The sequence below is a fragment of the Culicoides brevitarsis genome, chromosome 1 (genome assembly GCF_036172545.1).
Source record: "Culicoides brevitarsis isolate CSIRO-B50_1 chromosome 1, AGI_CSIRO_Cbre_v1, whole genome shotgun sequence".
Lineage (NCBI taxonomy): Eukaryota > Metazoa > Arthropoda > Insecta > Diptera > Ceratopogonidae > Culicoides > Culicoides brevitarsis.
In genome coordinates this window covers 17,760,515-17,786,183 of record NC_087085.1, presented here as the reverse complement: position 1 = coordinate 17,786,183, position 25,669 = coordinate 17,760,515, and the positions used below count along the sequence as shown (strand labels likewise).

Below are 25,669 nucleotides of genomic sequence, written 5' to 3'. Positions count from 1 at the left end.
GAATTTTTGTCACTTCCTGAATTTTTATCAAAAATTTTTAAAATCAGAATTTTTTTCGTTATTTTTATTACCATTTTTATTAAGATTTTTTAATTAAAAAAATTAGTTTTTTTTAATTAGTTTAATTAGTTTTCTAATTAGAAAAAGAAATTCTGAGAAATAAAAAAAAAATTAATATTCTTTAAAATTTCCAAAATACTACAAAAATTAAAAAAAAAAAATTAAGAGCTTAGAAAATTATTTTTTAAAAATAAAATTTAGTAATTTTCTTATTTTTTTTAAAGATGAGTAGATTTCATTTAAAATTTAATCAAAAAATTACCAAATTTTATACTTAAAAATTAATTTTCTTAGACTATTTGCTAAGAAAAAAAATTTTATAATTTTTTGAAAATTTAAAAAAAGTTTTTTTAAGTCTCAGAATCACTTTTTTTTCTTATGCTTTATTTTTGTAAAAGATCTGAATTCAATTTACTAAATTTAAATAAAAATTTTAAAATTAAATTTTAATTTTAAAATTTAAATTTTTTCCATTTTTTTTTAATTTTTTTCCATTTTAAAATTTTAAATTTTAAAAATTAAATTTAAATTAAATTTTTTTTTTTTCAATTAATTCCTAGTTTTCCTCACCAAAAAATCTTAGAATTTCTTATTATTATTTTATTTTCTTATTCTTATTTTTAAATTATTTAAAAAATATTGAAAAAAATTTTTTTTTAATTCTCGAGTATTTTAAAGCCAATTAATTGCAATCCCTCACATCACACAGACGAATGTTACAATTTCATTCATAAAAAAAGAGTTACAAGTGCTTGTTCAAACAGACATCAGACACGTTCAATGCATCTAAATTCATGTCGCAAGGCAAAGGTTATCCAAAAATAAATTGCTTCTTCTTCTTCACTTTTTGTCTGTACAAATATGAATACATTTTCCGGGTTGTTTGAATGCATTTATGATGTCTCTCCATTATTATTATTATTTTTGTATCATATACAAAGTAATACATTCCATGGACACAAAATAAAAAATATTATCATCTGATAAAAAACTGGATGCATTCTCAACAAAATTATTAGGAAAAACGAGATATTTTATTATTATTTTGAATACATGAGCCAAAGTCGGTACAATGTAGAATACAAGAGTTATGCGAACTTAAACTTCATTCACATTCATGGTCTCTAGGGTATCATTTTGCAGATATATCTCTCAGAATATTGTGATCCAAGTGCATATGAACGAAAAGCTGAACCGTATGGTGGTTTTTTAAAAAATATATTTTAAAATTTTATTAGGATGGACCTTAATTCCACAAACACCTGCGAAAGAAATTTTTTCCTTTGTTTTTCTTATCAAGTAAAGTGCATATAAAACAAGTTCATGATCCGGATCCGCCCTTCTCGTGTTAAAGTTAATACGTTGCTTGGAGCTAAATACACCGAGTTCAAGTACTTTTTAAAGTCCTTATCATCATATTTGCAACTTCTATAAATCCGTTTTACGTGGAAAATAGTTACCTTCTTACTGTGCTTGATAAATACCTTTTAACCATAATATTGTTATAATACCACACACCGCAAATGTAATCAAAACAAAGGCGGCTTTGTTGTTATTTAAAATAACGTGCTTTGTTTTTGAGGAGGTGTAAAAGGTGAAAATTGTATGAAAATCTAGTTTTTCATGAATTTTTCTTTTTTTTATTACATAAACTTAACTTTAAAATTTAATTCACTAGTTTCGTTAATTGCTTTTTGAAAACACATGGTCGAAAATATTTTCAGTCAAAAGAAAATTTAATTATTTTACTTGAGAAAAAGTCAAAATAAAATTGATTTTTAGCTGAAAAGTCAAAGGAAAAGCTTAAGTTTCTTAAGTCAAGTTTATTAAGTTTTAAGTCAACTAAGTCAAAATAAAAAAAAATCAAAATTTTCATGAAAAATAGTTCTGTTTTGCCCAAAATAAGTCTCTACTTACGGCAAAAATTAAATTTTATTACCCATTTTTTTATAAAAATTAAAATTTTAAAAAAATTGAATTTTTAATTTTGACTTAATTGACTTAAAACTTTGAATTAAAAAAAATATTATCTTAACTTTAACTTTTGACTTTTAAGCCAAAATTCAACTTAATTTTGACTTTTTCTCAAGCATTAAGTTTTCTTTTGACTCAAAAAATTTCCGACCCTGGAAAATAATTTTAAAAATTATAAAATTAAAAATCTTACATGAGTCACAACACTTTGTCTTCCTAGCTTTATATTATTTTATGCATGAATTCTAACTGCAAAATAGATAAACGCTACTAATTTAAATGAATTCAAAACATGCAAATATAGCACAAAGTCAAATATAATAAATTTTAAACTCATTTACTAAAAATAGATATATCACAATTGTGTGTGCTCGCATGCCATCCTCCCTCGACTGCAGTTCTCGAGTAGGAGACAATGTTTTGTATTGTTTTGTAAATGTTTATAGAAAAACTAATTTTTGTCGTGTTTAAAATTTTCTATCCATATTCTACTGCTACCGCGACAGTTTTGTGTGAGAATAGCGTGGCTATATGGCTAGCCAAAGCAATTATTTATTAAAATTATTTGACAATGAATTGTCATTGCGTTCTAAAAAAAACAAATCAATCGATGGGAAAATTTTACTAGCCTTGTATTGGCACCGATAGTACTTTTTTTTTGTACATAATTCAAAAGTTTTTCCTTAAAATCTAATTTTTTAAGCGTATTCGTTTCAATTTTTGGTGGTTTTCAGTTTACTTGTTACAATAAATGATCACCGTTCTCAAAAGTAGGCAATTTGCGTAGGAGAAAAAGATGATTTTTGCGAATCTTTGTCTCGACAATCGATGAAAGCCAGCTGATGATACCCCAATGTTGTGATGAATTACGTTCATAGCGATTGACGTGGATGTTCTGTCTCTGGCATTCATCGCGTGCCATGGCAAGCCATAGAAGGCGTTCGATATGTTCCTTAATTTGTCCTGAATGTTGTCGTTTGACCATGCGATGAACACGAGAATAACGTTCAAGAACATCAAATCGATAAACATGAACATATCGTCGCTCGCAAGAAGTACCGTGAGGCCAAGCACAAAGTTCGACAGAAAAACTGTAATTTCGAATAATAGTACCGTTGTTGATAGTTGGCAAGTGTAGGCGGAGTAAACTCTGAAAAATTGTTAATTTATTTATGTGAAAAAACGCATTTATGAAAATTTGATAAGTTGATAACACGTCCTTGACCTATTGCAGGAAAAGTGTTTAATTAATACTTACTCTATGACGGTGCAAATCATTTCGATGACAATTTTGAGCCATTCTTTTAGGGTTTTGTGACGTGGTGCTGTGCTTTGGCTTGAACCTTCTTGAGGATCAGACATTCTACTGGGCTAAATAAAAAAATGTTAAAAAATTATTTAATTTTTACAAAATAAAAACTTTTGACCGAGAATTTCTTAAGTCTTATTTAACATAAGGTCAGTTAAGTAAATTTTTAATTTTTTTTTTCTATTTTTACTGTCCTAATTTTGGTTTTTTACCATTTTTGGAAAAAAAATTAAACAAAAATTGTAATTTAAGTCAAATAATTTGACTTAAGTTATTCTTACGTCAGCTTAACTATTTGACTTAAGCTGACGTAAGACGATTTGACTTAAATTACAATTTTTGTTTAATTTTTTCCTAAAAATTGGTCGAAAATCCAAAATTAGGTAAGTCAATATAGAAAAAGAATTTAAAAATTTGCTTAACTGACTTAAAGTAAAATAAGACTTAAGAAATTTTAGCTTTAAGTCAAAAGTCAACTGATTTTGTGTCAATAAACTTATTTTGAAGAAAATTCTTTAAGTAAATTTGACTTTTTTGACCTTGAACACAAAACTTACCCCTGGTTGTGGCTCTGCAAATGCCGTCGTGGCTCTACTTGGGGGCCCAGCTGTTTCTACATTTGACGTCGTTGCTGTTGTTGTGGTCGTCGTTGTTGATGGAATTGAATTACTATTTGATGCTCCAGTTGCTGGTACTTCATTAATATGATTTTCAGCATGAACTTTTCTCAACTGCCTTTGTCTCAGCAAATTTTTCCGATGCATCACCGACGCAATTAACTTAATTTTCTTCTTTGTGTTTGTCCAAGCGACGCGTTTAGCTTGCGTTCGAATTCTCGTTTCATCGTCATCATCCGTGATCAAATCCGCTTCCAACTCTCGCTTGATCTTGATAATAACCCAAACGATAGTGTCGAAATAAGCTGTCACCGTGTAATAAACCATAATATAGATCCCAAAGAAGAACGAAGCACACACAAGAAACCAATAATCGCCGGCAGCTTGCAAGAAATAATCCACCAAATACCCTGTCCAATTTTTCTTTGACCCAATCAACGGGATTTCCATGTCCAAAGGTGATTCATACTCATCTTGCCCTTGTTGATAACTCGCTAATGGATACATGATAAAAAGTAGGACCCAATCCACGGTACACATTCCCGTGAGAAGCTTAATGTACTTCACGAGAACTCTTTGTGCGTATTCAAAACGAATCCTGGCGTTAATCTGAACACTCGTATGAAAATTATCTCCATTGTATTGCGCAAAGCACCATTCAATGATCCGAATGAACTCCAACCGATGATAATAGAATTTCAAAGCTCCAAGAATCATGATCCAATACGTGATTAAATCCGTTATAAGAGCTGTAAACTCCAAGGTGTTGAATCGATAAACGTGCGTTGTGTAACACAGGAGTAGGACATAAAAAAATATCGAAGCACAACAAATTGTCCGATAAATTATTTGCTTGACCGATAATCCTTGAAGCTCATTTTCACGACTGCTTAGTATGAAAAGTCCCGTTAGCGTGTCTAGTTTTGTGAATATTCTGCGAACTGTTTCAATCTCCATCATTTTTTTTTTGACTGAAAAAATCTATTTTTAAACACAAAGTAACATTGATAACAAAAAATAATTTTCCAACTGAACCGAACAAAAGACCAGAAACAACTGAGTGGGTTCCGCTGTTTGATAGTGGTGAGTTACTTGTTGACTGCAATACTCTATGGAAGAAAAATGGGTCCAATTAACCCCTCGGGAGTAATGATTAACTCCTCATGAGTTAACTTTAACTCCTCGGGAGTAAATTTAACACCTCGGGAGTTAATTTAAGCCTTCGGGAGTTAATTTAACCTCTTGGGAGTTGAATTTACCTCTCAAATGAGATCAAATAAATTCCTAAAAAGTTAGGAAACTCACTTGAGGGGTTAAGTTTACTCCCAATACGTTAAGTTTACTCCCGAGCGGTTAAGTTTACTCCCAATAGGTGAAGTTTACTCCCAATAGGTTAAATTTATTCCCGAGAAGTTAAATTAACTCCCGAGTGGTTATTCTGACCCGTTTTTCGTCCATAGAGTAAATTTCCTCGAAGCCAGTGTACTTGTGTGGGCTTCATTGTGGGAAAATTTTCTACCCAGTTACATGTGAACCTAAATTATTCATTGTTCGTATCATGAAGAGGCGATAGCTCTCCGGAAACTAGCACGTTTTCAAAGAAGGAAAGTTACGCCACGTCTGCATGAAGTAAAAATAGAATTTTCCCATAAGCGATTGATTGATAAGAAGTGCAAGTCACAACGTGTGATTTAAAACAAATAACGACCTGAGAATTTATATCATTTTTTTCATGCTGTTTTTCCAAATGAAATTATGACAACGATAAAAGTTTATTGTTTGAACATAATTTGCACACGCACACACAAATTAATTCAAAACATTTTTGTAACATTCACACAGAGAGATAACGAGCAAAAAAATATTCAGTTTATTATAATTTATAGGCGTCAGTTGCGAGAGCAAGAGACACATATAAAATAATTATCATAATTAAAAGTTTGAAGAAGTGTCATGCTTATCTGTGAAACGTATTCAACGTTCATTCACACTCGCATGAAATTTGTTGTTTATAAATATAATTTATGTGACACATCGCAGGCATGTCAGAAGCATAACATTTTTGGGTTTTTCGTAGGTCCTTGTTGTCGCGCTCGCATCCTAATTAAATAAATTATTTAACGCAGGTAATGTGGATTTTGAACAGGTTTTCATTAGTTGCGCAATTACTTTTCAAATGTGGGCATTTAAAAACTTTTTAGATGATTTTTGATTTACAAAAAAATATTTTTTTTTCTGTGAGCAAAAATTTTAGGGAAAAATAAATATTTATGATAGACTTTATTTACAAAAATTTTTCATTTTTTTAATAAAATTTTTTCCCAAAAATTGGGCTTAGTCCGTCAAAAAAAAATAAATTTTTTGACCTAAGAAATATTTTTGACCTAGTTTTTTTCAACCAAGTTTTCGAAAAATTTTGAATTTCGAATATTTTAAATTTTATTTAAAACTTAAATAAAATTTTTCATAATTTTTAATTTAAAAATTTTGTTTAAAAAATATTTTAAAATTTTAAATTTTTCAACTTTTTGTGTCTAATTTAGCAAAAAAAAAAAATTTTAAAAAATAAAAATCTTATTTAGTTCTTTAACAAAAAAAAAAAAAAATAAATAAAAAAAAAAAAAAATTAAAATTAAAATAATAATAAATAAATAAATTAATAAGTAAAATCAAATAAATGAAAAAAAAATATAAAAAGTTTAATTTTTTTCCGTTGCAAGGCATATTTGTTACAAGTTTTTAAATAATTAGTGAAACAAAAGTTTTCCTTTTCCAAATAAATAACTCAAAGAAAAAACAGAGTTAATTTAGTATTTTTCTTCTGCAAGTAAAATTCTTGCTTCATAGCTAAAAAAAAATGCTTTAAAATAATAAAAAATAAACAAACAAATAAAGCAACGAAAAAAATAAATAAAGTTTTTGTAAGCATTATCATAAAATAATAATAAAATTGCCTTAAACGTATTTTTTTTCCTTTAAAAACGGGAAAAAGTAAATAAAGAAACACAAACAGCAAAAATAAAACGTAATGTAGAAAGTTTCACGGAAAAATCTGACACATATCAAGAAGAGTTACTTATTAAAATAAATAACGAAAATAAATGATAAAGATTCGCGTTGTATGGTAGATGATATATCATCACATTCGGCGTTGTTGATATTTGCCGAGAAAATTATCGTTAATAATAATTAGAGAAACGTATCTTTTTAGTTTGTGTTTGATTCTCAGCTATTTAAATAAGTCAGCAAAATTCGTATGTTTGTTTCTCGAGAATTTTTCTTATCAATTTTCTCCGATTTGCAAAGGAGCTAATTATTAATTTCATCAGAAGAGCATAAAAGAGGCGAAACTCTAAAGCAGTAATTAATTTTCGTGAATAACAAAAACGTAACATCATCATTCGTTTCGCACAAAAGTTAAATAAAACGAAGCTCTACAGTTTTAATCAAGTCTAAGCTATAAATTAGATTGGGATTTCGCAGACGAAATTTTGCGCGCAAAAAACACTTCATTAATTCGAATGTGTGGGAGTGTGTTAAAAGCGACACCAAATCAAATATCAATTGATTTGTATCAAAATGTGACATTAATTTAGTCATTTATGCCGAGATACAGCGAAACGAGCACAGGATTTATTTTATTATTATGGATTAAAATTAAAATGAAATCATCTCACCTCTGCTCTGGCAGTGCAATCAGGAGCCATACAACGTTCAAGGGGATTTTGTGTGTGTGTGTATTTGCGAAACAATGACAATCATCATGGATTTATGTGATTTCGGGGTAAGTATTATTTAGATGGAAAAGTGTGTGTGAGTGTTTGCTGACTTTTGACATCTGAAATATGTTTAGCTTCAAATATTTGATTGTTCTGGATTTGTTATGGTGCCGTGCGAAGAAATACGATATTTGGATGCCAGAGTGACGGTAATTGATGATTGCCTTGCTGCGATGACGATGCTGTTATCTAACAAATTTATGACTTCTTTTTGTTCGGAATTGAACATTGACATAATTCGTCTGTCCATGAAATATAATTGCAAGACAATTGTCGAGAAATTAAGAAAGAGGAAGGCAGACCAAGGTTGCTCTAGATTACGCCATGAATACTTATTACGAAGAGATATCGATTACGGACAATCCCGCAAAGCATTTCGACACGTAGCATTGGCATTGTTTTACTCTCTCTCGATGTCGTTCGGCACAAAATGCATCTTAATTGAAAGAAAACCGAGAGATAATATTGACTAGGTCACGTAAATGCAATCAGCATGGGGACGTGTATGAAATGTGGAGTAAATTAAATTTCAATTGAATCTTTTTTTTTGTTTGTGTGTGTTTTTCTCCTTTATCACTGGATCTACGACGATTACAATGCGCTCTCATTGTTTTGCATGCCGGACGGAAGAATTTCAATGTTATACACGAGACGAGAGATAAAGAGATAAGAACCCGTAATTGATCGATCAGAATCAAGAAGCAAAAGTAATCGTTCTGAAGTCGCGTTACAACAAAGTTGTCAGTATTTATTTATCAGTCATGGCATCAAGAACTATTTTTTTGGTTTTGGCAGTTTTAGTTGTCGTTGTCGTCTTTGAGATTCAAGGGCATCGTATACGAATTCCATATTCCGAACATCCAGGTAAAATATTATTTAGGCCAATTTTAATTGAAAATTTTGTCCAAATTATAATATTCGATGTAAAAAATTATAATTTTAAAAAATTAACAATTGAGGCAAAAAATCCAAAATTCTCTTCAAAATTTAAATTTTTAAATTTAAATTAAATTTTCAAAAAAAAATAAAGAAAAATAATTTTTAGAAGAAATTTCTGAAAAATTTTTATTTTAGTAATTTTTTCCTAAAATTTCTGCTTGAAAATAATTTTTTGTTTCTTATTTAATGTTCAATAAAATTTTGTTAATCATATGAATAATTACAAAAAAAAATCATTTTAGAAAAAAAGTTTTAAAAAAATTGTTAAAAATTTTCACTTTAAAATTTTTCCCAAAAAATTTTTTCTTAAAAATTTTTTTAAAATTTTTTAAAAATTTTTGACAAAATTTATCAAATTTAATTTGAAACGTTCTTACCCAAAAAAAATCTTAGATGTTCGTGGCAAATGCTGGCACAAAACCCAAAATCGTTTCATCGAACGCTACACCAACTACACACGTCCCATCAGCTTCCTCGAGTGCGAATTGGTAGAATGTCTCCCGGATTTGTCTCTCATGATTGAACGATGCCCAGCGCAGCGTGAAAAGTGTCCCATTCGATTGGGCAATCCATCGGCTCCATTCCCACGATGCTGCCCTTCCTGCGATCACTCCTTATGGCACAAATGGAACGTGGATGTGCGTCACGAAACTCTTCGTGGAAGTGCAGCTGCACCCATTAGATGTTGATTTCAGTGCAATAATTTAATTTCCGAAAAAAAAATTATTAAAAATTAGTGAAAAGTTTAATCTAAATAGTTTACGTATTAAAAAATAGTTGAATTATAATCGATTTATTAATGAATTTGATTGAAAAATAAACAAACGATAACCCAAGTGAACTCAGTAAATCACGAATAAACGAAAGAAAAAACGTAAAAACACCCACAAAATTCATTTTAAAGTTCTTTGCATATGTTTAAGTTGCTTATCGCACCGAGTTATCTCAAGAAGTCATCATCTGAAGTGATCAAAGTAGTCTCGACTCCCCCTTAAAATGTCTTTTAAACAAAAGAAAAACACATTTTAAGGGGAGACGAGTTAATGAAATGAGATGTCATGCACCGCATGTCAAATATTTTCTTCTTTTTTTTCACAAAATGGAAGATAAATGAAATGAAAGCTAAAATTTTAATGGGATTGTTATTGACTCCCTTCTAGAATTTTTGGTTTTTAATTTATTTATTTATGAGAATTCAAGGAATCTCGCAAGAAAATGTGAAATTAAACAGGTGCAGTTTGAGTGAAAAATTACGTTCGACTCAAATCTGATGTAAACTTTAATCGGTGTTTAAAGAGAAATCTGGTGCAGACCTTGCCTAAGCAATTTTTCTGTCGTGTGACATTTTTCTAGCCAACAAAGTTCAGTACAAGTTGAAAATGTTGGAAAAAATTCGCTTTGTGCTAAAATGTATGGGAGATACCATCACCATTCACAACAATTTTTCGCTATTTACGAAGAAGGCACTTACACTCCTTTGAGACAATATAATATTTTTCTAAGCTAAAACTTTTCACGAAGAAACTTTTTATTTTTCTTCTTTTTCTCCGTTTTCATATCATTTTCAAAGTCATGATGACGCAAACTTGTGTTGTGATTGTGGATCATGTTACCCAACGGAGACATTCGACACGACTTGAATCATCCTTGAAAGTTGAATTTTGTCGCTGCTTGTGACAGCTTTAAACCTTCGTCGTCGTTAGCCATCAATAAATTGGGACAAAACCGTGTGAATTTTCCCCTCATGTGCGCGATCCATAAAGCAATAATAGAGACACTGCACGATTTATCTAACGTTATTTATCTAAACGACTTTCAATTGAATGCAGTATCGTTTATATTGTCTTCCATGCACCTCGCATGCAGGATTTAATATGATTTTCACGCGATTTTCCATGCATTTGCCATCTCCACAGTACATAAATTAATGTGGTTGTGCCGAACAAACTCGATTGCAGACAACATATTTTCTGTCGGGACATTTATGATGATGATGGGAAACAATAAGTCTAGTACACGAACAATGCCACGTAGGCGATGTGATGCGAAAAAAGGTAAAACGTTCGATATATCGATATGATATGGGTAGTTAGAGGTGCATCACAGTTCCATTCACGGCCTGTGCAGGAGATAACAATTTATTACAAATTTATGTAAATTTTTAAGCGGAAAATCGATTCGAAATTCCACGACGAGGACGAAAGCGATATGTTTGCAAGGTGAAAGTTACGCCATAATTTGTAAGCCTTAATTTAATATTAAAATTCTTTGCGTCATTTTGCTTCCGTTTGATGAATATAATTTTGATTAAAAGACCGACGAACGAACGAACGAAAGACCAAACCATTCATCATTAATTTTCATATAATAAAAAGGACCGCAGAATTTTTTATCCTCTCTACGGTTTTTTTTTCTTCTTGATAGTTAGCTCTTTTATTTCCTCGACTCCATAGAAGATAAAAGAAAATATTTCGCAGTACATTAATAATAATCATAATCAATTTCCCTTTATTTCTACTTTTCCAACGGAATTCACGACGTCCGAAGTTAACTCAAAAATCTTTTCACATCAATGGTTGATTTTGTAATTTATCATCCATCTAAGTCAGTCATTCGTTTCGTTTGAAAAAAAAAAGATCATAAATAAATGAATGAATAAAAATAATAAATAATAATAAGCAAGGAATTTTTGAAATTTGATTTTATTTTATAGCGTTACGTAAAATTCGATGGTGTCGATAAACATAAGAAGAAGGAGGAAATTTGATGCTACTGGCCTAAATTTCCTTTTGTTCTTGGCTTTTATCTTTTCATCTGGATGAATAATAATAATTTTTGTTGAATTTATTAAAAATAAATTTTTGATGAGCCCGTTAAAATTTGACGTTGATTGGGAAATGAATATGAGATGAGTGAAGAGATTAATTTTTGAAAGAAATTAGTTGGTATTAATGATTTTGGTATTTAATTAAATTTTTTGCTTGATGATCATTTTTTTTAATAATGAGAAATAAGATTGATTGGAAAAATTAAGAAAATAAATTAATTTTTTAATAATTTATTTATTTAAAAAAAATTATTTTAATTTTGAGGTTATTTAAAAATCCAACTACCGTATTTCTCGGAAAATAAACCCACTGATCGGTGTAGATCATATCGGATCATATCAAGCGGTCATGTTTTATTTTCAAAGGATCGAATTATAATTTTTAATTAAAATTTTAATGATTTTATAAGGAAATCTGAAAATTTTGAAACAGCTTCTTTTTAATTTTTAATATATATTTTTCCAGATTTTATTTTTTTTTTATTAATTTTTTTTAATTAAAAAAAATTGGAAAAAAAAATATATTTTTATTTTTTTTTTTTATATTTAATTAATTTAAACAATTATAAATCGAAATATTTGTTTTTCATTTCAACAAAAAAATCAAAATCTTCGTTAACTGTTAAAAATTTGTCAAAATGTGTGAAAATCTCTTGTTCACAATGAGAATTAGCCAAAAACCTAGAAACCTATAACGACACCATAAAACGTCCGGAAAACACTCAAAAAGATAATAAATAGGAGGATGAAAAGATGATCTTATTAGTGCGAAAAAAATTCCTGCCAACTCACAAAAGTTCTACGACACAAATTCAACTATTCAACACAGAGGTGAAACAAATGCGAAACACTTTATGATACATTTTTATTATTGTTTTGCTTTAGTTTTCCTCTTTTCTCCTTGTCTGCACCTCTTCATTGCTTTTATCATCAAAACAAGCAAAACACACACACACACGCTCTCATCTCTTATAATTTTGTTTTATAAATGTTTTCGTCTTTTGGGTGTTGTAGCATCCTCGCAGTTTGCTCCTCCATTAGACATACAGACGAAAAAAAAGAAAAACATAAGCTTATATGATAAAAATAAATATTTGTATGTTTTATTAAACTATAATCCAATTATATTATCTCTGCACTAGCGCACCGACAACGACGAACGTTGGACCTTGTGTCTTCGTTTTGTTTATTTTTATTTCGCTTTCTCGGTATATGCGGCTCCGTGTGCAGTTACTGGTTACTTGACATGAAAAATTGGTATATGAGTGGAAGAAAAATGAACTAAAATAAGATTAGGATTGTTGATAAGGGTGCTCTGTTACTCTTACGTCTTTTGCTCTTCGTTTTGATGATAAATGATAAGAAATTTCCAACCATCCAGCCGAAGACGAAGGGAAAAAATCTGAACAAATTTCTCCAAGGTAAAATATAAATTTTGCTGTAACGTTAATCGAATGATGTTAATTTATTCATCGGTGCATTCAATATTTATATTTTTGTGTGTCTATTTGAAAAGTTTTTAAGAACTGAACACCGAAGGTGCGATCAAGTGCACCGCATTATGCAGCAACAACTTACAAAAAAAAATCAATTGGAAACTCTTAGACACACCAATCAGTGGTGAATATTTCATGATTCAGACACACAACTTCTGCTAGACATGCAAACAGACCAGTTTAATTAAATATTCATCGGCAAGTTGTACGGCACATAAATTTTTAGCTCATCGATTTTCATCCGATTCCATGCAAAAATATCTTCCAAAAGTCGATCTACTGTGGGTTCATTCAATTTTTTCTCTACTTTATCTGGATTTTTGTATTTTTTACTGAAAAAGATATTCATTTCATTTTGGATTTTTTTGCTTGTTTTAATTTTTTTTAATTGGTTCTGATTGATTTTTTTTTGTTTTTTTTAATAAAAAATATTTTTTCGCATTTATTTTTTCTTTCCAACATCTAAGAGTGTTTTGAAAAAATTTTAAATTAATAAATATTTGAAAGTGAAAAAATTTCACAAAATTTGTAAAACCATTGAACGATGCGAAAAAAAATTTTTTTTTAATTCTTTGGCTCATTAACATTAAAATATTTATAATTATTAGAAAAATAAAAAAAAAATAATAAAATAAATTAATAAAAATATTTTTTTTAATGTTTAAAAATCCAAAAGCAGCAAAATAAAATAAAATAAAAATTAAAAATAAATTAAAAATTCCAAGTGAATAAAATTCAAAAAATAAATTTATAGGAAAAGTTAAAAAAAATTATAAAAAAATAAAAAATTAAAATAATTTTTTTTTAAGAATTTAAATAATTAAATTTCTCAAAAATAAAAAAATAAGATAAAGTACTGGAAAAATTAAATAAACTCACAGTAAAAATGTTCTCTCAACCAAATAAATTACTGTTCATCTCATCGGGCGTCTCTCGATTGCTTGAGTATTGAAAACCATTAAAATTGCAACATTGTAGCACGCGTTTCTTCCACTGTTTGTACGAACTTGTAAATAATTTAAATAATTCAAACACCAATTCGGTATGTTTTTACCGGGTAATTTCGATGATTTTCTCGTTTCACTTGATTTTCATTAAAATTTTTGTTCATTTTGTTTATTTACTCAGTTGTTGCTTACATCCGATCTTGGACTTTAAGCACTGACATAATTTTCATCTGAAAAACTTTTGCCTTTTTAGATTTATGTTTATTTGAAAAAAAAATCTCGCAAAAAGTTTGCTTTGAATTACTTTGAATGAAAATAGGCTCTTATTAGCGTCCTTTCTCTCAGTTTTTTATGATTTCATTTAAAATAAATTCATGCATACTTATCCCTTTTTTTCTCCTTTTTTGTATAATGAACGGAACATAGAAGACATGGAACGACATGCAACATTACCGCATCTCTCGTGATGTTTTATTGTACGATTCTTTTTATTCCTACAATTTTTTTCAACGAAAAAATATAAACTAAAGTACGGGAAAAAGAAAAGGAAAATGTGATGTGAGTCAAATAAAAATGAATTGTTTTACTTCCTCTTTTTTCTTTCCTTTTTCTGTCTGTGCTATAAATACATCACAAAAGTAGCATGGAGCAAAAAAAAATTTTTTTTTGTCTTAAATTGCACATTACACCCTGAATAATCCGTAGATTAAAAGAACAGATGCACGTATATATGCAAATTATCGTGTAAATCGTTTTATGATGAGCTTTCTTTTCTCATTTTCACTTTTTCCCGCTCTTTTTTCTCTGGAATGTGGCAGGGGTGTGTTTCGGTACTACATACGTTTTTTTTCGGCAGTGCGTCTAAGCCAGTAAGCGGAACAAGTGTGAGCCGTAATAAAAGTGACAAATTGAAACGATTAAGTCTAAAATAAGGAGTTCGTGCCCCACACCAAGCAACGTGGCGGGATAAAAGACGGAAATTTAATTCCTAGACAAGAGACGTTACATAATAACCGTCATAAAAATAAAATAAAAAAAAGTGAAATATAAACCATATTGTTATTTAAAAAGACACTCAACTCACCGTTAGTTTAGATTAATGAGCGACAATGATGACGAGGAACGCGAAGAGGGACGGACAGAAAGTTGTAATTAAAACAAGTTTTATTTTAATGGCACGACGACTAATTGATTTTTTTTTCTTTTTCCTCTTTGTTTACCATCCAGGACGTTGTTTGTTTTCCTCGAAAGTTGTCAAGAGAGAAGATTTGTATGAAAAACTTTCACATTTTCGGGAATTCTACCGAAAAACGGGAATTTTGTGGCTGGATCAATGTTGTTCTTAACATCAAGCGAACGTAAACATGAAATTCTTGTTAAATTTTCACCACCATGGTTCAACTTTTTCCTGTGATGTTCCAAAAATTTCATGTAGAATTTACCTTTTTTGCCGTTTTTTGATCTTTTGGCAAACAAATTTCCCGAACAAAATGGAAGAAAGTAAAGAAAAAGTCGTTTGGCTGTCTAAGCTGATGTAAATAAATGAACGAACGTTGGAAAAATAGCAAGAAAATGCAGTAATGCTTGTAAGAATGTGACTGAAAAACTGTAACTTTGTCATTTTAGATGTTGGCTCGGATGTTTTACACAACAACAAGCAATACGGGCACAAGCGATATATATAGTTTTGTTGTGGTTTCTGTGGTTGCTTGCGAGCGGTAGAGCAAAATATTTTATCGTACTAAACAGCAAACAAAAGGGATCAAGTAAATTCGAGTAGATTGAGGCACAACATTTTTATTGGATTAAAGATTTCTTGTGTTTTATTCCATAAGCGGGTCCCAAAAAAAAAAGCACCTTGAGTCAACAATCACTTTTTTTTCCTTCAGCTGAAACTTTTTTTTTCGGAGATAAGAATTCCCCCTTTTTCCATCTTTTTATTGCAAAAAAATGGAAAAATACCACAAAAACTGCTCTTTTTCTGGAAATATGAATAATTTAAACATCTCTGGGTAGACGATGATGGTCTCCATATTTCATCTTTATACTGCTGCACATCTGCTGCTGGCTGCAGTAGATCATCAACTTCTCTCTATACAAATCTTCATCTGTCTGTCTGTTAATGTTGATGATAATAATATTGCGATAGTCTCTCGTAATAATAATAATCATAAAAAGGAAATGGCTTGTACATCATCAACGGAAAAAAAATTCTTTTTAAAAGGAAGAAAAAAAATATTAACTGCAAATGCAACGACTTTAGCGTTTGTACAAACGATAATGGAAAAATGAATGCAAATTAAGCCAAGTACAAGCGTTGTTGTTTAAAAAATTATTATTGCTCCGCCATGAAAAAAAACGAAGTACTGCAAAAAAAATGATGACTCGAGCAATTTTTTTTTGCAAAACAATTGTATTAATGGATTATCATTTTCATGCGAAATTTTTAAAGAGCACGGGGGAAAAAGTGGCAATTACACACTCAATTTAATAAAAAATGTTAGGAAGCTAATGAAAAATCCATTATTGCCAAAGTGAAATGCGTTTCCGGTCAATTTGAGTAAAATCTCCTCAAATTTCATCAAAATAATGAAATAAAAGTTCGTGGCAAATTTTCATAATTTTCGTCATCTTCTTCAGTAACGCAAAAAAAAATCCAAGATTAAATTAGAAAAGTTTGTGACTTTTTGGTTCTTCATAAACATCATGTTGTGTCGCCTCCTTCATTTATTTTCATTGTAAACGACCGAAAGTTAGATAATAATTTTTGTTGGCAAGTCTCGAGCTATTCTAATGATACTTACTAACACTCTTTAACGCAAATTAACTCACACTTTGGCGACACTTTGTGAATATTAATGCCGAGAGATGGTCAGGCATGTTTTTTCCCGCTTCAATATTCAACAACAACAACAACACTTGGGCAACATGTAATTGGGGGAGTTTCGGAGAAAATGACAAAAAATTATGACCATTTCATGATTTTGGGGATACGAGAGAAGAAAAAAAAAGTTGAGTGCAGTAAATTGCAAAATTGTGGAAAACATTTTCCTCATCCGCACACTTTTTGGACAATAAAGTCCGAGAACAAAAAATGTTTATTTTCTCATATTTCAGCCGAAAATTCATGCATAAACCCATAAATGGTCCCTTCAAACAGCCAATTTCTATGCAACCCTTGTCCGAAAAGTATAACAAGCTAAATTATGATTATTATTTGTATATTTTACACGAATAACTCCACTTTTGTTCATGCTTTTTTGGACCAACAACTCCCCATATGCGACCCAAAAAAAGAAGAAGGAAAACAACAAACATTACCGGACACCGAAAAACGTTTTGAATGGCGTGTAACAATCAAAAAGTATCGCATGTGTAATAAAAACGAAGCTGAATGTGATGAAATTTTATTGATATGATATGATTGTACAAGACAAGTGCATGTCTGATAATCGGAACCCCACAAAACAGTAGCAAGTTCACAACTAAAAATGGGGGGAAAATACATGTTCATCCCTGAACTCGGGAATAATTAAAAAGCCCCAGACTGCAAGTAACTCGAAATCTGTTGTGAACCGAATGAATTTTGCATTTTGATTGAGTTTTCTATCGCAAATTCCCGCAATAAGCTAATGGACGTTGATAGAAAAAAAATCCCTGAATGGAATTGAATTGAATAAATTTGAATAAAAATTCGATGATATGTGATTCGGAACAACGAGTTAATTTCGAGAAAGTGGAATGAATGGCGATGAGGAGATTAACTTTTTAAAATTCCACAATTTTTCGATACTCGGCGGAAAAAAATGATGATGGAGGAAGGATATGGAAGGCAATAAATTGTCTGGTCTAGCTACTAATCGCAATTTACGGCTAGAAGTAAAAGTTATTGTTCGGCAAGACAAAGGAATTTTGTAGTTTTTGGCACGGCACAGGAAAAGTGGGAGTTTCCTTTCCTTTTCATGTGAGTGGTGTTTCAGTCGATTAAAAAGAATAGCCGTTAGTTTTCTTTCTTTCGCAAAACTCACTTTGTTGCTGCTGAGGAATCCATAAAGTACAGGTAGACAAAAGCTCGAATTTTTTCAAAGTTGAAGCTCGAATTTAGCTCGAGTACTTTGAGTAAAATTCGAGCTTTAGAAGAAAAATTGTTAAAAAATAGCCTGTAAATTCTTTATGGATTACTCATCAGTTTTAATTTGTTTGTGAAAGAAAGAAAACTAACGGCTATTAGAAAAAGGATTCGTAACAAACTCAATATGGCGGTTCCATAGTTTGAGGTGTACGAAATTGTTCATAGGTGACCCTAGTTCAACAATTTCGTACACCTTAAACTAATGAACCGTCATACTAAAAGAGATATGAGAAGCATGATAGAGGAGTATGAGAATGAGGAGTATAAAAATGTGAAACGAGGAGTATAAAAATGTGAATTTTTTTTTTTCTTAATGAAAAATCCTTAGATTGAAGGTTATGTGAAACTGTTGAATGGTAAAGAAGAGTACAAAGTTGTGAAATGAGGAGTACGAAAATGTGAAAAAAATAATGTGTTTTAGTCTCATATTTTCATACTCCTCATTTTACAATTTTATAATCCTCTTGTATGCTGTATCTTCTTTAATATCTTCACATATCCTTAAATCCAAGGACTTTTCTCAATAAGAAAAAAATTTCAAATTTTTATACTCCTCGTTTCACATTTTTATACTCCTCATTTCACATTTCCGTACTCCTCATTCCAAATTTTATACAAATTTCACAATTTTGTACTCCTCATCATTTAAGATCTTTTCCCACAAAAACTCGAGCTTCAAATTTCATCAAGTTTCAAACTCGAAACTCGAGCTTTTACATTGTCGAAGTAAAATTTCTTTTTAATTTTACTTCAAACGCAACAAAACATGCAAATTGTAAGAGCACTCGAGTACGTTGCCTGTTTAAGCCCCATTTGAGAAAAAAACATGCATATTGCAGCAACCTTTGATGTTTCGCTACTACAGCAGTATCGTAAAAAGTGAAAAATACTCTCTTCCCCGTATGTCGTCGTAAAATTACATTTTTTAAAACCACTTTCTGTTGTTATGAAAAGAAAAATTATGAGCTAATAAGCTTTGTCGACTGCATTTTGATACTCTCAAGTGCTCCGGCGTCTCTTCCAAGCCCGTTTTTGACCTGTTTCATCGCTAATTGCCGCAACGCATGACATCCCGCTTATAAACTTCAAATTACCAACAAATTGCTCTAATAACTGTAATATTGCTGTAAAAATCAACAAACCAATCATCGCATGTGAAAGTTGTGCAGCACGTCACTTGAGGAGTTATCGGCGGCAACGGCATTAAATGCCGATAAAAAAGCCGCGTGATTAAATACCGCTAAATAATGTGTGTCAAACAATGTGTGTGCACTTAATCGCTGTCAATCTAGTTCACGTTTGTCGTTCGATGAAGGAATAAAAAAAATCGACAGACAAGAAATTGATATGTGAGAAAATGTCAAAAGTCTCATTTTCAGGACAAGCAAACTTGATAGACGGTTAATTAATGACTCAGCACTTTTTTGTGACAGCAATGAGGGAACAACCGACTGACAGACTCCGTTCACCTTTCGTCATATACCACGATCACTGATAATATATAATTTAATTTATTTTTGACGAGAAAGAGACAACACATGTGATGATGACGACAAACTTTTATAAACCGAAAAATGGGAATTGCGGACGACAAGTTTCGTGTGACGGTAATTAAATTTGCCACCGAACTATTTTAAGCTTCCAATTTAATTAAGGGCGTGAGAGCAATGCTCTTTCATTACATTTTTTTCCTGAAAAATTGCTTTATCTTAGCCTTCTTTGCTTATTCAGTCGAAAATATTCCTCCTTATTCCCTCTTTTTTATCCTATTAAATTTTTTTCGTAGAAAAAAAAATGAAAAATTCAATGACATGTGAATGAATGCGACTGTTATTTTATTTTCTCAGAAAAAAAATAATAATAACATGGAAAAAATAAAATAAAATTACACACAAGACGATACAACGACGAAGCAGGTAAACCTCTGAAAAAAGAAGAAGAAAAGGGGATTCGAATTAAAATAAATTGTCTAAAATTATTCATCCTGATTTCCATTTCTAAGGAAACTCTTGTGTCTTCTGACACAACGACTCCCTTATGTTATTTTTATTTTGCAAAAAAAAAAAAAAATAAAATGAAATAAAAGAGTTTCGTTATTTTCATATCGATCAAGTGATTGAATTTTTTGTCTTTGACGCAAAATGAGCATTCAATTGCCTACTTAAGTCGCACATATTTTTCTTTTTTTTTTTAAAGGAATTTAAAATAATAAAATAAAAAGACGGAGGAAAGTGCAAAAGAAAATTCCTCTTTTTTGCATATTTTTGCCTTCTTCGTCTAATTTCTTTGCGGAACAAATGATAATGTCGAAGTATATGTGCTGCTGATGTGGTAGAGGGAAGATTAAAATGTTCGCTATGTTCGAAAGGAAAACAAATTAGAAAAGTTGAACCGTTTTTCTCATTTTTTCCCTTACTCGCAGATCTAGGGTGACTCCTAAATTTTCTTATATTCCTTGTTTTAATATTTTTTTTTGACTTGGCCACTCATTTTCAGCGTTGAAAAGCATCAGGAAGTGTAGTAAAACTCAAAAGTAAAATAAACTTTTTGAAAAAGCGAGATGCCTTTTTTGCAGTGAAAATTATTTGTTGTTGAAAGAAAAACTTCTTCCCTTGTTTTACTTCCTTTTTTTCATCTCTTAGCACTCGCTAAACTATACCAAAGTCGTCTTTTTATTTGCATTCATTGCGACTTACTTTTTGTCTGGAATCACCAAATTCACACAAATTGCAATGGTAAATTACAACAAAGTACAAATTTTAATCTTGAAGACGACTTCATCGTTTTTTGAGAAAGTTTTTGTTCTTTTTCTTCTATTTTCATTCGTTTTTGGTGTGCAACAGTTTCAATGAGTCGTCGAGATTTTTTACATTTCCTTTGCAAGAAGTTTTAAACTTCAAAAAAAAAGTTGGCTAAAGAATACAAAAGCACATAATTATCAGATACGTCACACAATAACCAAAGAAATTATTATTTTTTTTTTCGTAAATATTTTTTGATGCAATATTCTTAAAATCTAAAACTTTTTCTTGTTACAAAAAAAAAAAATAATATTAAAATTGGAAAAGAATGACGAAATATTTTTTCACGTGCACCTGAAAGGTTATGAAAAAATCAGACAAGATTACTTTCTTACAATGAAGAAAATTTGTAACTTTATTTGGTTCCGTCTGCATTTTTCTTTATTTTGTCTCACAGAGCGAAAAAGGGAGAAAAGTTTTCAACGCAGAAAAGAAAACAAATTTTAATTTTGTCTCATTTCCGTTATTCAAATTAAAGGGATACAGTTCTTCTTTATGGTTGACGACTTTTTAAAAAAAAATTTTTGCTTTTGTTAGAATATTTTTTTTTTTGTGGATTGCAAAAAAAAAATCAAAAGCATTCATAAAAAAATTAGTTGAAAAAAAAATAATAAAAATATGATGAAGGATTCTAATAATAATAAATGGGATAATAAATGGATAGTTGAAAAAATGCTTTTGAAAATTGCAATTTTGTTAAATTTATGAGTTTCTTTTCAACGAAAGAATTTCACTCAATTTTTTTATCTTTTTTTTTTTTTTTTGAATGAAAAAGTTGAAGGGAAAAATCTGGTTAAAATAAAAAAAAACAAATCAAATCAAATTTATTCCCGAAATAATAAAAATAATATTTTTTCACGCAATTGTCAAACCCATTTATCCCGTCTCGCCTCTTTGTTCATTACGAAAAAAAAAAAAGAGGAACGAAGGGAAAAAGTGTTTACAAACGGAAATTGGAAAAATTGGAGAAATAATTCTTTCACTTGCAACGGAATTTCTGTCTATTTATGTAAAGTTTCATTCCCGTTCGTCAAAAAAGAAACGCTAAAAGAAGGAAAATCGAAACAAAAAAGGGAACATAATACAGGAAATTCACGTTATTAACGATGATATGATGAAGGAGTCGCGACGCGGTGAACGATGCATAGCATAGTGTCGAATAATCGATAATATCCTTCGAGTGTACTTGATGACTTTTTCTTCTACATAAAATTTGTAATGTAATAAGTTTCTGCGAAAATTGTTAAAGGGTGTCGTTAAAAGTTGCAAGAAACGAACTTTATGATAAATGTCACAAGTTTATAAAATTCGACGGCGGCGTCATTATCGTTTGTAAACGACGAAAAATTGATGACGAGTGGTACTTGTACTTGCTTTTTGGACAACAAAGTAAACGTGCGTGAAGAGTGACGGTAAATTATGAGGTGCCTTTTTGCTCGTGCTTTGAGCACTTCATAAAATATAATTTTTTTGTGCGTAAAACATTAAAAGCAAGCATGGTAATAATCAAATTACCCCTTTTTTGTCATCAACATCGACGTTGTTCGGCGTTTGGTAGCATGAAAAAAATATGTTGCCATATTTCTCATATTTTATGATGTGGTAAATGTTAAACATTTAATTAAATTTTTTTTCGGGTTAAACATAAACACTTGTTGTGTGCGCGGCAGATGATTAGGAAAGCCGAAAAAAAATTTGTTGTGTAAATTTGAGTGATGTTAGTGGTAATTAGTGTAGAAAAAGGTGGTAATTATCGTTATTTTTCGACGGTTAATGAGAAATTTGTGCCAACTTGAATTAAAATGAGGAATTATTTCTTGAGTCATAACGAAATTTCTAATGTTACAGCATCCCACTGGGAATTAATGTCTATCAAACTTCCCTCATATGTAAATGAAAATCAATTAGCTTCATGTTTGTTGACGACGACGACGATGAATCAGATAATCTCCGAAAATCTCTCACTTTCTTCTGTTTTGTCAACCCCCACTACTTGACATTAGATACAAATCCGTTAAACAAAAAGGGTTGTTGAATGCAAGATGAGGCAAGATGAAAGTTAATACAACGCCTGAGGCATCATGGACATAATTGATTCCGAATTCCATATGCATGCGGTTACGACGTCCATCAAATTAATGACAACTTAAATAAATAAATGCTTTCTTCTCGAGAAATTTGGGGAACGTCCTTCTTATGATTTTTACGAAATTCGCAAATTCATGCAAAAAGCAAAAATAAGATGACTCAAGAAATTTCACATCGCACAATGGAATCATTCACATGTCATCTTAGCCTTTTTCATACAACGCTTTAACAATAAAGACGACAACAACGGAAAATGTGAAGACATCTTATTATTTTCGACCACCCTGCGAGAGTGATGTCCCATAGAGAACATTTTTTGGTGACTAGACTTTTCGTTCCTTTTTATTCCGTTCATTCGAGGCTCGGAATAATGTAATTTTTAACTTTTTGATATTTTATTTTTTTTTTATATTTTAATATTTAAAAATTGTATGTATGAGTGAAAAGTATTTGAATGGAAAAACCTTTTGGATGTACCTGAATTTTTCTTAAGTTTCCAAACACGTCTTTGCGGCAATGTTGTCAGAATCAGAATGTCGTTTTTTTCTATTTTTATTGAAGGCATTATACTCCATGGTTGCTTTAATTATACTCATAATAATTGTTCTAAAAAATATTTATTTTGTAAAATATTTTCGAAAAAAAAATGAATTGCAATATATTGCCAATTTAAATTTAGAAAAAAAAAATTAATTAAATTATTAAATTTTTCGAAATTTTTTATACCTAATTATAATTTTTATTTATTTTTTTTTATTTTTCCTTATTTTTTTTTTAAATATATTTTAAAATATTTGAAATATTTTTGAAATTATATTTAATATTTTTTATTTAATTCATTTTGAAAATTTTTATTTAATAATTTGAATGAAACAAAAAAAAAATAAATAAAATAATAATATTGTTCCAAATCTTACCTCCATTCATTCCTTGTGACACTTTGGTTCTAAAAGCAAAAAAACCAAGCTGACAGATCATCATTTCTAGCCATTGAAATGTCGCATAAACAAGATAAAAGCACGAAAAATCTATCATTTTATTCATAAGAAGATGTCTGCCCATCAAATAAATCTGAAAATAAATAACTTTTCGGTAGTAACCTAGAAATGTGTTCCGATATTCAATTTTTTCCCATTTTACCGCAACCGCTATCATGCACAATGATACTCAAAGCTCCATCGTAGTCACATTTTTCATAAATTCATACAACAAACACGGGAATAGTAAATGGAATATCTATATCCAGCAGACAGACAACATATGACCTGTCACAAAAGTTAGGTGCACATATTTTTATTTTTAACATATTTTCCGATTTTTTTCTCTTCTCGTCTCGTACGAAGTGTACACTTTTGCGGTGAAATCGATAGTGTGACATAAATATTAAAGCCGAAAAATGGCGTGGTGGAAAAATGTAATAAATGATAGTGTCAGACAAGAGATCTGATGTAATATTTGAATGAAATTTATTATTTTTATGAAAAATTTGTTTTTTTTTGTTGTACGAATTTCACTTCATATCAGGTTTCACTTAACATTGTATTCCCAATTGATTGTTCAAATCTTGAAGAAAATGTTTAGAAAATGCATTTAAAGCTAAATTGGCAAGAACATTGGAGTGCATGCAAAACATTTCTCAGGATTAGGTGATGTTAAGAAGTTTTAATGTCAAGTTGAAATGTTTATTTGAGACTTAAATTGTCGTGTTTCGTCTTTCTTGCCTCTCAAACGGTCCTTTGGCATATTTTGTATGAAACACGAGAACAAAACTTTTCCTTTGATATACGTAAGGAAACCCTCGAAAATCTTCAGAAAAAGAGCTTAAACGTCTAACAAGTCAATTAAGAAGCAAACCCCTTTAAAATGTACGTTTGGTCCATTATTTCCACATATTTTCGTTCTAAGCTTCTCTAAATCTGCTGGCATTAAAATAGTTCTCCCTTCCCCCTTTTTGCGTATTTTATGTTTAAACGGCTATCGATTGTCTATTTTCGTCTTTGGTTGGCAATAAAATACTCAAACACTTCTTGACAAAAACATGCAACGAAGAAAACTTTAGTCGAGTTAAGCCTTATTGAATCGGAAATTTTATGTTTTCTTGTGTAAATAAAGACAAAGAAGAAAAGGGACTTATAATAGTCTTGCCTTCTTGTTGTGTTTGTATCAATTTATTTGATCTTTAAAAGATGTTGCAGTTCATTGTTTTTTTCTTGCTTTTTACATTTATTTGTGAGAAAGAATTTTGTGGTGTTAATTCTTTGATTAATTGCTAGCTCAAAGGAAATTAAACATTGTGGTTCCTTAAATTCTCAATTTCTTACTAATTTTTAAAGACAAATTTCACTAACAACATTTTTTTTCTTTACAGTGGAAAATCCGATGGGGAGTTGTCACAAAATTATCACCAGCTGCAGGTAAGTCTAAATTTTATTAAAATTCCAAACAAATTGTCAAAATCCATACAAACTTTGTAACGAAATAACTCAAATTCTGCTTTACGAATCTCTTTGGGATTTTTTGTTGTGTGTCAAGCTTAGCTTTGAGAAGGTTTTGGAGCTGAAAAATTTCGAAAATTAATGGAAAAATTCATAGAAAATTATGAAAATTTCAATATGACCAACGTGTAAAATTCATTGCATACCTCGTCCTATTGTTTTCATTATTTTCGGGTGGAACGAAGTGCACGGGTAACACTAATTT

General features: G+C 30.2%; 1 protein-coding gene across 1 annotated transcript in view; it reads left to right on the top strand.

Moving 5' to 3' along the window:
• Window positions 1–25,403, top strand: part of LOC134837375 (uncharacterized) — a 43,637-nt gene extending 18,234 nt beyond the window's left edge. Inside the window, exon 3 of the mRNA XM_063852746.1 lies at window positions 25,338–25,403. Coding sequence (XP_063708816.1) covers window positions 25,338–25,403 — 66 coding nt within the window. The remainder of the gene's footprint in view (window positions 1–25,337) is intronic.
• The last annotated feature ends 266 nt before the right edge of the window (window positions 25,404–25,669 follow it).